Here is a 13,625-nt window from a genome sequence, read left to right on the forward strand (position 1 = left end):
AAGCTTCTAGGTATTTATTGGAGGTAAATGCCTGTAATGGTTCAAATATAGATAATGGTACCAAACAAATGATAAATTTTGAAATTTCACACATAATGGTGTTTGTTGAGAGTGGAATGAGTTTCAAGACAATCCAGTAAGCACCGATCACTTTGCATACAAACAAGGTCCGTTTCTTCACGAAACCTAGTTCCTTTCTCAGGGCTAGTCCGGGTTGTACGTAGTTTACATGACAACTTTTGCAAAATATTCTCATTTTTTTGTCACATCCCCTAGGGACTATATCATGAGAATTAAAACTTATACTAAAGACCACAAACAGTGTTTTTCAGCCCATGCCTCGCTCCAGCCGCGTGCACGCCTCGGAGTCCCTGTGCCGCACGCCCGCGCCCGACTTGATCGGCAAGGCTAGCCCAGCTGGCCCTCACGTGCGTGTCCACGCCTTGGACTTCCACGGCTCCACGCGCTTCTGGTCCGAGCGCTCCTGCTGCCACCGCTTGATACGATCTCGTCGACATCCGATCCAATAAGTCGACCGCGGTATACGCAACTCTGCAACGAACTCAACGATGGTCGTCATCTAGATCAACGTAAAACAACTTCTTCGTAACCTTGCTCTGATATCATTTGTTAGAATTAATCCAAGATACGCGGTCGATCCATCAAGGAACAAGCAATCACAAAACAATGACGACACCGAAATTTGTTAACGAGATTCGGTGAACTCGCCTACTCCCTGGGGCAATGACTACGGGCGCTCCTTCCCGAGATACCGCAACACCGGCCACCCGGGCACCGGCACAAGCCGCCAGCACCCCCTTGCGAGCCTGTCGCTATCTAGTCGTCATGGATTATAACGTGGGGTGCCTTCTCATATATAATAGGCCAAGGGTACAACGTGTCCGCCTCCGACACTATAAGTATCCTACCCACACTACAACACCAAGTCCAAGCGTAACCCAACTAGTACCAAATATTCGACACAAAAACACAACACATAGCTTTGCGGGGAGGCGACGGCATTCAAAGGTAATTCAGAGGGCACGCAAACGGAAAGCTTAGAGCATCTCCAGCCGCGCCTCCAGGAAGGCCTCCCCATGTGATTTTTTCGCATCGGCGCTGAAAAAACGGCCCAGTCACGTCCCCAGGAGCCCGATTTTCGCCGGCCTGGGCCGAAATCTGTGTCGGCGGACCCAGAACGAACCCGGCGCGCTGGGGGGCCCAGGGAAGCCGGGGCGAGTGGTTTTGGCGCGAAAAAGCCGCGGGCCAGCTGCGTCAGCGACACTGCGCCTCGTCTTCCCCCAACACCTCGGTTCCCGCGGGGAATCAATGGCAAGGCTGCCGCCGCCGGTCAGCCTTGCCATTGATTCCACACGGGCGGCGCGTCACGGGACGGCGCGCCGACGCCTCCCCTCCCTCGGATGCGTACACACGGGCGCGGCGCGGCTATATAAGCCGGTGGCCTCGCTCGCTTGTGGCCACACCAGCCCAGCCCTCGCCGCCGAGCTATACCTCTCCCGAGCGCCGCCGCCGAGCCTTCCCCTCTCCCGAGAGCCGCCACCCAGCCCCTCCCCTCTTCCTCCCCTCCCTGATGGCCATGCGTTTCCACGGAGATGAGGCGGCGGCCAAGGGCTTCTTCCGCCGCACGCTCCGCGAACAGGAGTCCAGGCTCCTATTTCAGGCGAACATCCCGGCGCCGCCGGACATGCGCGCCGGGCCTACGGGCTGGAGGCTCAGCAACGGGGGAGTGCCCATTCCTCCGTTGCCCGACACCGTGGCCAAACCCGCCTACTTCGCCGAGGAGGTCGACGTCGTGCGCGCCTCCCTCACCGCCGCCCAACTCTCCCCCCCCTAGTACGCCGCAGACAACCATGCGGCTTGGGCGGCGTACTTCGAGCGCCGTCAGCAGCAGCGGATGGCATCCACCAACGGCGCGGCGGTGGTCGGCGGCCTGAAGAACAGCGAGGGGCGCCACCTGTGGTGGGGCGTCCCCGGCCGCACACTCGAGGGTGTGCTGACGCACCTCGAGGGCGGCAACGACCCGCCATTGGCGTACCCCCGGCGAGGGCGGCCGCCCAGGCGCACCACCGATGCGACGGGCCATGGGCGCCAAGGAGGTTCGGCTCCTCCTCTTCTTCCTCCTCCTCACGCTCTTCCTCGCACTCCTCCGGCACTCCGACGCTGCTCGGCGTCAAGGCCGAGCCCGCGGCGGAGTCGCCGCTCGGCCGGCGCACTCGCAGCGCCGGCATCGTCATCAACGAGGGCGGCCGGCGCGCCTCCTCGTCGGCTCCTCCTCCGCGCTTCGTCAAGCCAAAGACGGAGCCGGGGCTCGCGCCGGTGAAGGCAGAGCCGGGGCTCGCCGCCGTGAAGGCGGAGCACGGCGAGGTCGAGCGCGATGACGACGGGGCCCTTGAATGGGCACGCCAGGACTCCCTCAAGATGGCGATGGAGCGCCAGTGCGCTGCCCTGCAGCGCTTCGCGGAGTACCGCCGGGGCCGCGACGAAGAAGGAGTCATCGTCATCAACGACAGCGACGACGACGACGCGCCGCCGCCGCCACCAGTCCGCCATGGCGACGCCGGGTCCAGCACGGGCGCCCGCGTCAAGGAGGAGAAGGCCGACGACGAGGATGGCGGGGACGACGGCGACTACTCGGTGTTCAGCCAGTTTCTTTTAGATCAGTTTATTATATATTTGCTATGTAATGAAAATCGGCAAACTTTGTCCAAATATATGCCCAAGTTGGCCGAAATTTGTCATGTTTAGACGAACTTCGTCGAACTGTGCCAAAATTTGCTATACTTTTTTATTTTTTAAACGCGCCTGGGGCGGCCCTGGGCCGGCGGCTGGGAACCAACTCGCCCCCGGCCCATTTTTTGCGCCGGCTCACCCCAGGCGGCGATTTTATACGCCCCTAAAGGGCCAACGGCTGAAGATACTCTTAGCTATCTAGTCATGTCCTCTCACGAAGGCCCTCAAAAATTAACAGCCACAACTTTTCCTTCTTCTAAATGCAATAGTAACAAGAAGGGAATATATTCCATACGCCCGCGGAAACCCTCCGTACAATCGGATTGGAATGATACCCAACGTAGACAAATTTGTAACAGAAAAGACGGTGGTAGTGTGAATTCTCACCGATGAAGGGGAGGATGAGGATGGAGATGTAGACCCTGAGGCCCGCGTAGGAGGAGACGAAGAAGTGCGGGATGGCGCGGACCTTGACGACGACAGCCGCGACGACGGCGGTGAGGAGCAGCTACAGGGAGAGGATGACGTAGATCTTCCGGATGAGCGCCCAGCGCAGCTCCGGGCTCTCCGCCATCCCGGGGTACAGCACCTGCGCCGGCGCCGTGGCAGTGCCACCGGATGTCCCCGCCTCGATGTCGCCGCCCTTCTGGTGCCCTGACATCTCGCCTGGCAATGCGATGAGCAGGGAAGCAGCCTTCGGAGGTAGGGTTTTCGCGGGTGTGGCGGAACGGAAGGCGAGAGGGGAGGAGCAAAGCGTATGGTGACGGGCTGACGGCGACAACGATGATGCACCGAGAAGGCTCCACTGCTGGACTTATATAGTGAGATGAGACGAGACGGAGCGTATGACCTGCTGGGCCAACTAGTCAGGCAGCTCCGCAGCTGCAGGACGGTGGGGTTTGCTTCGCAGCTGCTTCTTGGAAAAGTGGGGTTTACGCGGTTACGTATGTTGTGTGGCTGTGAAGAGATGCATGGTGATTTCTCGAGTGGTTTCGAATCTGTGTTGGTGGAGAGGGACGTTGCATTGGGGTCCGATTGACGCGTTTCAGACTTTCAGTCGTTGCTCTCTTGATGCGCGTGAGCACACTCGATGTCTATGAGGTTTTTCTTTTTGAAAGTTTTCAGGGTTTCTTTTTTTACATGGTAGCTGCAGAGTTTTTTTTTCTTCAGAGAAAACTCTACTGAGTTTTATTCATTAGCTCGGATGCTCAAAGATCCTAAAAAAGGTCGGATGTTCAAAAGAGGAGTATGAGATGGGCATGGAGGACATGTAAGAGGGGGTGGAGGAGGCGTTGGGCATGGAGGTCGAGCCGGGGCGGAGGCGAAGTCCCAACATGCCCAAGCTGCGGAGGCGGTAGCGCAGTTCGGGGTGAAGCAAGTAGCCATCCTCAACTCGACCCAATCCGAGTGGGAGGTGGCGACGAACCACCATCGTATCCACCTCGCTGACATGAGGCGGGAACGGCTCTTCGCGGAACTCAACAAGGACGACGAGTAAAAGAAACCGGAGACGCGCCCCGCCGAAAATGACCACGAGGCCACTGGTCCGTCCAGCACGGGGTCATATACGTCTCCAACGAAGAGTGGATCCACGTTTTATCTATGTATGATGATGACCAAATGATGAATGTTAGATTGCATGGATTCTTATGAAAATAGGGGTTTCCATATGAGGGGTGTCGTTGCAGGGTCCAAAAATGAGAGTTGACCGGCTCCGGTTCACGGACGCGTCGTACTTTTTGGTTAGGGGGGGGGGGTCATATTTGACCATTACGTGAGTTTCACACTTTCTACTGTTAATTTATTATTTCTAGGACATTAAGCTTCTAGGTATTTATTGGAGGTAAATGCCTGTAATGGTTCAAATATAGATAATGGAACCAAACAAATGACAAATTTTGAAACTTCACACATAATGGTGTTTGTTGGGAGTGGAATGAGTTTCAAGACAATCCAGTAAGCACCGATCGCTTTGCATACAAAGAAGGTTCGTTTCTTCACGAAACCTAGTTCCTTTCTCAGGGCTAGTCCGGGTTGTACGTAGTTTACATGACAACTTTTGCAAAATATTCTCATTTTGTTGTCACATCCCCTAGGGACTATATCATGAGAATTAAAACTTATACTAAAGACCACAAGCAGTGTTTTTCAGCCCACTTTTGTCCATAATTTCATGTATCTGCAGCTCAAAATTTAATTATATTCAGTAAATTACTAGAAATGCACTTTATGGTTTAAATATAGCAAACAACCCTCGGAAAATGCCAATCTTTGACATGTTGCATGTAATGGTGTGTGTTCACTGCGGAAAAAAAATTCAAGGCCAACAGAGAAGAAATGGTCGCTTCCAATGCAAACCGGATTTGTGTTCTCTCAAAACCTAGTTTCTTCCTCAAAAGTGGCGCAGTCTGTAAGTAATCTACGTGGAAATTTTTACGAAACATTCTAAAATTTTATCACAGTCTCTCATGGCCATATAATGACACCATGTCAAGTCTCTAATTTTTTGACTTTGTTTGAATTTCTGAGAATTAAAATGGCAATAACCTACATTCCGGTGGCCGAGTATTGGCCCACTTTATGAGACCACTTTTATTTGGTAGTATTTTGGTTAAAAGTATACAAAAGACCATCAACAATAGTTTTCAACACACTTTCGGCCATAACTTCATGTACATGCAGTTTAAATTTTGACGATGTCCATTAAATACATAGAAATGCACTTAATGTCTTAAATATAGCAAACGGACCAAGAAAATGTCAAATTTTGAAACGTTTCATGTAATAGTATTTGTTGAGTTTGCACAAAATTTGAGGGCCAAGGAATGAAGCAGCGGTAGCTTCGCATGTAAACCAGACATGTTCCCTTCTAAAATCTAGTTTCTTGCTCGGAGATGGTTTGGTTTGTAACTAGTCTACATTACAACTTTTTTGACATATTCTCAAAATTTACCACGTCTGGGGTGTATATCATGACATGGTGTCAAGTCTCAGGATTTTCAAGTTTCATTTGATTTCTGAGAATTAAAATGATAATAACCTACATGCCGTTGGCAAATCTTGGCCCCATGGTGTATGAGACGGATTTTCTTTTGTGGTATATGGGCTAACCATATACTAAAGACCATCAATAATATTTTACAACCCACTTTTGGCCATAATTTGTACCCCCAAAGTTTAACTTAAGGGAAACATGAACTTTTCCCTCTAAAAATCTACGTAGGACATAGTCTTGACGATACCCTCATGGCTGAGACTACCCTTAGCGTGGCATTATCCATGTTGGTATGTGCGTCGTCCTGCATACCCTCGATACGATATGACCATCTCCTGCATCGCGCAAGATATCACTCGTCATATCATTGTGTGGTAATGACATAAACCTTCCTCAAACAATAGACCCTCGTAGGACTGGACGGTAGTGTAGAGCCCATTCGGGAATGCAAAATGATCATTGAAGGGTCGATGGGTATGCAGAAACATTGGTTTTTGACTCAGGGGGTGCGTAGGGGAGGCAGAGCCCTGGCTAGACGAGGTTCTTGCTTCTCGGTTGGACCGGGGCCTTGTGCTGCTACTATAAGTGTGTTATTGCATAATTGCAATTTCATCGACTGGTTGTGGCTTGTCGTAGTAGAGTCCACTGTGTATCCTTTTTTCTTAATTTTTGTGAGGGTGTTATTTTATTCTTCTTATTCTCTTTATTATTTTATAGGGACATTTCTATTTTTTCCCTAATTTTTGTTAGGCCTCAAATAAAAACTAAATAAAAACAATGCTCAATTATACTCCTCTTCCGTCATGTGCTCTTATGAAAATACTCCTTTGTGCCATTTCCGTTCGGTCAAAGGGGTTTGACCATCAGATGGACGCTTTCTGGACATGGTTGCCCTTGTGTGCAATGGCACTAACATGTGGGGCCTAGCTTTGGAAGAAAAAACTTCTCTCTCTCTTATAGGTGGACCCCACCCTCGAAACTCTCTCTCTCTCTCTCTCTCTTACCAGCTAGGCACACTGTCGGTGGCACATCCCGACCGCGACATCGCCGGCGACCAAAATGCATGGCGAAGTCCGCATGGCAGGCCACGGGAGCGCGGAGGCTACCAGGGTGTACCCCTAGCTCGGGCGGATCTAGGGCATGCAATACGAGGTCACGGGGTGGCCGGAGGTGAGCGGGCGGCAGACCGAAGCAGCGGCAATAGCTCATACGCGACGGAGACAACTCTATATGGCACGGGGCAGCAGGCTGAGGGGCTCATTAGCCTCCTGGAGATGCCAGGAGTAGACTGACGTGCTCAGCGATGAAGAGCACGAGCTGCAGCGATGGCGCGCAACCATGGCGTCGACGGAGCTCGGCCATGGTGGGGATCGCATCTAGGGCATGAAATCAGGAGGGGTGCGGAGGGGAAAGGTTCGCGAGATCACGGCAAAGATGCCGATGCAGTTGGTGAGGCGGGGGAGGCTATGTAGATGACAAATCGAGCGACGGCGATGCTCGTTGCAGGAGACGAAGACGGTGCCGATTTGATTGATTTCGGCCCTCCTAGGTCGAACACGCCGGTGCTGAGGTAGAAGGCGTCCTCACAGAGCTCTTGGACATGGTGGTCGGAGGGGCTGTTAGGAATATGCTATGGCGGGCGTGAACGCGTGCGCGTGTGCGCGCCGGACGCGTCGGGACCGGCCCATGGCGGGCTCGGGTGCATGTATGTGTGGCCGAGGGAGTGTGCGTGCGTAGGTTTGTTGGCGATGGAGCCGGAGAGGTGACCGCGTCGGCCGGGCAGTTACTCGCGTCATCCGCTACGGGCGCGACGGGAGCGCGAGCCAGGTAGGGCGACGGGCACGGGGCATGGGCGAGTGGAGCGCCGTGGGTGCGGCATGGCGTACGTGCGCGCGTATAAAGACTCGCTAATCCTCTGTGTATCGCTGGTTAGCTTTTGAGTTTGTGCTTAGGAAATAGAAAACACACCGTACGTGCGGCGGCGGGTGTTCGAGCGCCCGGCAAAACCTGTGTCTTTTCTCGGGGTACAGCACCTGCGCCGGCGCCGTGGCAGTGCCACCGGATGTCCCCGCCTCGATGTCGCCGCCCTTCTGGTGCCCTGACATCTCGCCTGGCAATGCGATGAGCAGGGAAGCAGCCTTCGGAGGTAGGGTTTTCGCGGGTGTGGCGGAACGGAAGGCGAGAGGGGAGGAGCAAAGCGTATGGTGACGGGCTGACGGCGACAACGATGATGCACCGAGAAGGCTCCACTGCTGGACTTATATAGTGAGATGAGACGAGACGGAGCGTATGACCTGCTGGGCCAACTAGTCAGGCAGCTCCGCAGCTGCAGGACGGTGGGGTTTGCTTCGCAGCTGCTTCTTGGAAAAGTGGGGTTTACGCGGTTACGTATGTTGTGTGGCTGTGAAGAGATGCATGGTGATTTCTCGAGCGGTTTCGAATCTGTGTTGGTGGAGAGGGACGTTGCATTGGGGTCCGATTGACGCGTTTCAGACTTTCAGTCGTTGCTCTCTTGATGCGCGTGAGCACACTCGATGTCTATGAGGTTTTTCTTTTTGAAAATTTTCAGGGTTTCTTTTTTTACATGGTAGCTGCAGAGTTTTTTTTTCTTCAGAGAAAACTCTACTGAGTTTTATTCATTAGCTCGGATGCTCAAAGATCCTAAAAAAGGTCGGATGTTCAAAAGAGGAGTATGAGATGGGCATGGAGGACATGTAAGAGGGGGTGGAGGAGGCGTTGGGCTGGGTGGGGCGGCTCTCGGGAGAAGGGGAAAGGCCTCGGCGGCGGCGCTTGGGAGAGGTATAGCTCGGCGGCGAGGGCTGGGCTGGTGGTGGCCACAAGCGAGCGAGGCCACCGGTATATAGCCGCGCCGCGCCCGTGTGTAACGCATCGAGGGAGGGAGGCGTCGGCGCGCCGTCCCGACGCGCCGCCCGTGTGGAATCAATGCAAGGCTGACCGGCGGCCGGCAGCCTTGCATTGATTCCCCGCGGGAACCGAGGTGTTGGGGGAAGACGAGGCGCAGTGTCGCTGACGCAGCTGGCCCGCGGCTTTTTCGCGCCAAAACCACTCGCCCCGGCTTCCCTGGGCCCCCCAGCGCGCCGGGTTCGTTCTGGGTCCGCCGACACAGATTTCGGCCCAGGCCGGCGAAAATCGGGCTCCTGGGGACGTGACTGGGCCGTTTTTTCAGCGCCGATGCGAAAAAATCACATGGGGAGGCCTTCCTGGAGGCGCGGCTGGAGATGCTCTAAGCTTTCCGTTTGCGTGCCCTCTGAATTACCTTTGAATGCCGTCGCCTCCCCGCAAAGCTATGTGTTGTGTTTTTGTGTCGAATATTTGGTACTAGTTGGGTTACGCTTGGACTTGGTGTTGTAGTGTGGGTAGGATACTTATAGTGTCGGAGGCGGACACGTTGTACCCTTGGCCTATTATATATGAGAAGGCACCCCACGTTATAATCCATGACGACTAGATAGCGACAGGCTCGCAAGGGGGTGCTGGCGGCTTGTGCCGGTGCCCGGGTGGCGGTGTTGCGGTATCTCGGGAAGGAGCGCCCGTAGTCATTGCCCCAGGGAGTAGGCGAGTTCACCGAATCTCGTTAACAAATTTCGGTGTCGTCATTGTTTTGTGATTGCTTGTTCCTTGATGGATCGACCGCGTATCTTGGATTAATTCTAACAAATGGTATCAGAGCAAGGTTACGAAGAAGTTGTTTTACGTTGATCTAGATGACGACCATCGTTGAGTTCGTTGCAGAGTTGCGTATACCGCGGTCGACTTATTGGATCGGATGTCGACAAGATCGTATCAAAGCGTGGCAGCAGGAGCGGCTCGGACCAGAAGCGCGTGGAGCGTGGAAGTCCAAGGCGTGGACACGCACGTGAGGGCCAGCTGGGCTAGCCTTGCCGGATCAAGTCGGGCGCGGGCGTGCGGCACAGGGACTCCGAGGCGTGCACGCGCTGGAGCGAGGCATGGGCTGAAAAACACTGTTTGTGGTCTTTAGTATAAGTTTTAATTCTCATGATATAGTCCCTAGGGGATGTGACAAAAAAATGAGAATATTTTGCAAAAGTTGTCATGTAAACTACGTACAACCCGGACTAGCCCTGAGAAAGGAACTAGGTTTCGTGAAGAAACGGACCTTGTTTGTATGCAAAGTGATCGGTGCTTACTGGATTGTCTTGAAACTCATTCCACTCTCAACAAACACCATTATGTGTGAAATTTCAAAATTTATCATTTGTTTGGTACCATTATCTATATTTGAACCATTACAGGCATTTACCTCCAATAAATACCTAGAAGCTTAATGTCCTAGAAATAATAAATAAATTAACAGTATAAAGTGTGAAACTCACGTAATGCTCAAATATGAGCCCCCCCCCCCCCCTAATGTACGACGCGTCCGTGATCCGGAGCCGGTCAACTCTCATTTTTGGACCCTGCAACCACACCCCTCATATGGAAACCCCTATTTTCATAAGAATCCATGCAATCTAACATTCATCATTTGGTCATCATCATACATAGATAAAACGTGGATCCACTCTTCGTTGGAGACGTATATGACCCCGTGCTGGACGGACCGGCGGCCTCGTGGTCATTTTCGGCGGGGCGCGTCTCCCGCTTCTTTTACTCATCGTCCTTGTTGAGTTCTGCGAAGAGCCGTTCTCGCCTCATGTCAGTGAGGGTGGATACGATGGTGGTTCGTCGCCACCTCCCACTCGGATTGGGTCGAGTTGAGGATGGCTACTTGCTTCACCTCGAACAGCACTACCGCCTCCGCGGCTTGGGCATGTTGGAACTTCGCCTCCGCCCCGGGCTCGACCTCCATGCCCATCTCATACTCCTCCTTTAATTGAACATCCGACCTTTTTTTTAGGATCTTTGAACATCCGAGCTAATGAATAAAACTCAGTAGAGTTTTCCCTCAAGAAAAGAAAAACTCTGCAGCTCCCATATAAACAAGGAACCCTGAAAATTTTCAAAAAGAAAAACCTCATAGACATCGAGTGTGCTCACGCGCATCAAGAGCGCAACGACTGAAACGCGTCAATCGGACCCCAATGCAACGTCCTTCTCCATCACAACACAGATTCAAAACCGCTCGAGAAATCACACAAGAGTTTGCCTCTGTCCTTCAACCAACGTACGGAACCGCGTAAACCCCACTTTTCCAACAAGGAGCCGCGAAGCAAACCCCACCGTCCTGCAGCTGCCTGACTAGTCGGCCCAGCAGGTCATACGCTCCGTCTCATCTCATCTGACTGTATAAGTCAAGCAGTGGAGCCTTCTGGGCGCATCATCCTTGTCGCCGTCAGCCCGTCACCATTCGCTTTCCTCCTCCCCTCTCGCCTTTTGCCACACCCACGAAAACCCTACCTCCGGAGGCTGCTTCCCTGCTCATCGCATCGCCGGGCGAGATGAAGGGCGGCGACATCGAGGCGGGGACCTCCGCTGGCACTGGCACCGCGCCGGCGCCGGCGCAGGGACTGTACCCAGGGATGGCAGAGAGCCCCGAGCTGCGCTGGGCGCTCATCCGGAAGATCTACGTCATCCTCTCCCTGCAGCTTCTCCTCACCGCCGTCGTCGCGGCCGTCGTCGTCAAGGTCCGCGCTATCCCCCACTTCTTCATCTCCTCCTACGCCGGCCTCGGGGTCTACATCTCCATCCTCATCCTCCCCTTCATCGGTGAGAATTCAAGCTACCACCATCTTTTCTGTTACGAATTTGTCTACGTTGGGTATCTAATCCGATCCGATTGTACGGAGAGTTTCCGCGGGCGTCTAGAATATATTCCATTCTTATTACCATTGCACTTAGAAGAAGGCAAACTTGTGGCTGTTAATTTGTGAGAGGACAGGACGTGCTAGCTTTCCTTTTGCGTGCTCTGCTCTGAATTACCTTTGGATGGCGTCGCTTCCCCGCAAAGTTATGGATGTGTTGTAAACTCTTGATTCTCTTGCAGTGAATAATTTTGCTTTACTAGTACTAGATTAGAATGGGACGTGGTTGGTTTGTGAATTGCAGTGCTGTGCCCGTTGCTAAAATGCTTGTTAATATTTTGTATGCAGTGCTGTGCCCGTTGTACTGCTACCGTCAGAAGCACCCAGTCAACCTGCTGCTGCTCGGCGTCTTCACAGTGGCCATCAGCTTCGCTGTGGGCATGACATGTGCCTTTACTAGCGGTATTTCTCTTCCCACCATGAATTCTGTTCCTGCCCGCAGATCCTAGCATGTTCTTGAGTCTTCTAGTGCCCGACATCTGCACAGGCAAGGTCATTTTGCGAGTTCTATATTATGAAATAAAGACACCCCTAAAAAAGTCCGGCATCTGCACAGGCAAGGTCATTTTGGAGGCTGCGATTCTTACAACGGTGGTTGTCTTGAGCCTGACTGCTTACACCTTCTGGGCTGTAAAGAGGGGCAAGGACTTCAGCTTCCTTGGTCCTTTCCTATTTGCTTCTCTCATGATGTTGCTTGTCTTTGGGTTCATTCAGGTCAGATGCCGTCCATTTACCAGGCTTCTTATTCTACAATCAATCAATACTGATCATGGCTTCTGTAAATATGCAGATCCTCTTCCCGCTGGGCGAGCTCTCTCACATGATCTATGGCGCGCTGGCGGCGCTCATCTTCAGTGGCTACATTGTCTATGACACGGACAACATCATCAAGCGTTACACCTATGACGAGTATGTCTGGGCCGCCGTCTCGCTCTACCTTGACATCATCAATCTGTTCCTGGCCCTGCTAACCCTGTTTAGGGCGGGTAATTAACAGCTAAAGCGCATCGCCCTGCCCCTGTTCACGAGACCTCGACTTGAAGAAAATTGTATAGGCTGCTCTTGCTTGCACGGTGAAAATGTTGCTTAGTAGTTTATTAGTTGAGTTGATCCCTAGCTAAGAGAGGAAACATAAGAAAACTGATGTGCGTGTGTTCTATGGATGGTGGATGTGATGTTGACATGCTGGACTGGTGGTGTGCTGCTGCGTCTATGATATCATTTCTTACTATAACGGTTTCTGATATTAGTCTCTTGGCCCGCCGTACGTTTCGATGGCGTTTGCCCTGGACTATGAAATAAAATCACAATCAGACCGATTCTCCACTAGAACTAAATCAAAGAGACGCCCGTTCACATGTAGTATGAACAACCTGAATGTGTTTGTTAAATGATATACTTGTAGTTGTGTAGCGTGACATATGTCATGGTGGTGTAAACGTGTATGCGTGAGTTGTAATCTCTTAGGCAGGTTGTTGGAGTTGGAGATCCTTATCTTGTATAGACTTGGATGAGGGGTTAAGCCACACAACAACCTGCGCCATTGTACTTTGTTCTCTCTATATAACACGCATGCGTCCCTGCACGATTGCATACGCTTCCAATCTTCCTTTCTTTCATGGTAATCAGAGCCTACCTCGAACTCATCCATGGCAAGCTCCTCCGTGAACTCTTTCCCCTCGTCGCCGTTTGCACACATCGCAACAGAGAAGCTTACGAGAGGGAACGAGCCGCTATGGCGCGCCACCGTGCTCTCGGCCATCCGGGGAGCGCAGATGGCGGCGTTCCTCGACGTCGAGCAAGAGGTGCCGCCCATGAACATTGAAGTCACCGGCGACGATGGGAAGACCAAGATCCAGGCTCCCAACCCGGAGTTTGGCGTGTGGTATGCGCGTGATCAGCAGGTATTCTCGTACCTGTTGATCACGCTACCGTGCGAGATGGCCGTCCAGGTGGCGACCTGCCACACCGCAGCTGAGCTGTGGAATACCGTACAAGGGATGCTGACATCGCAAACCCGAGCGCAAACCGTCAACGTCAGGATCGCCCTCGCCAATCTTCAGAAGGGAAACTCCACGATCATTGAGTATGTTGGT

At 52.7% G+C, this 13,625-nt stretch overlaps 1 protein-coding gene across 2 annotated transcripts; it reads left to right on the top strand.

Moving 5' to 3' along the window:
* The first annotated feature begins 11,151 nt into the window (after window positions 1-11,151).
* Window positions 11,152-12,692, top strand: LOC125539168 (protein LIFEGUARD 2-like). 2 transcript variants are annotated; one of them, XM_048702562.1, is made up of 4 exons: window positions 11,152-11,434; window positions 11,818-11,931; window positions 12,017-12,243; window positions 12,320-12,692. In XM_048702562.1, exons 1-4 carry the CDS (start codon window positions 11,167-11,169, stop codon window positions 12,521-12,523), a joined length of 813 nt encoding a protein of 270 aa, XP_048558519.1. In that variant the 5' UTR covers window positions 11,152-11,166; the 3' UTR covers window positions 12,524-12,692. The 2 variants fall into 2 exon arrangements, with proteins under 2 accessions (XP_048558519.1, XP_048558598.1); XM_048702641.1 differs by having other exon boundaries at window positions 12,086-12,243; window positions 12,320-12,643.
* Window positions 12,693-13,625: the final 933 nt, after the last annotated feature.

The sequence above is a fragment of the Triticum urartu genome, chromosome 1 (assembly GCF_003073215.2).
Source record: "Triticum urartu cultivar G1812 chromosome 1, Tu2.1, whole genome shotgun sequence".
NCBI classification, from domain to species: Eukaryota; Viridiplantae; Streptophyta; class Magnoliopsida; order Poales; family Poaceae; genus Triticum; species Triticum urartu.

Coding starts and splice junctions, on each gene's coding strand:
- LOC125539168 (XM_048702562.1), top strand. CDS start 11,167: ATGAAGGGCGGCGACATCGAGGCGGGGACCTCCGCTGGCACTGGCACC. Junction 11,435..11,817: donor CCTCATCCTCCCCTTCATCG/GTGAGAATTCAA, acceptor TTTTGTATGCAG/TGCTGTGCCCGTTGTACTGC. Junction 12,244..12,319: donor TTGTCTTTGGGTTCATTCAG/GTCAGATGCCGT, acceptor GTAAATATGCAG/ATCCTCTTCCCGCTGGGCGA.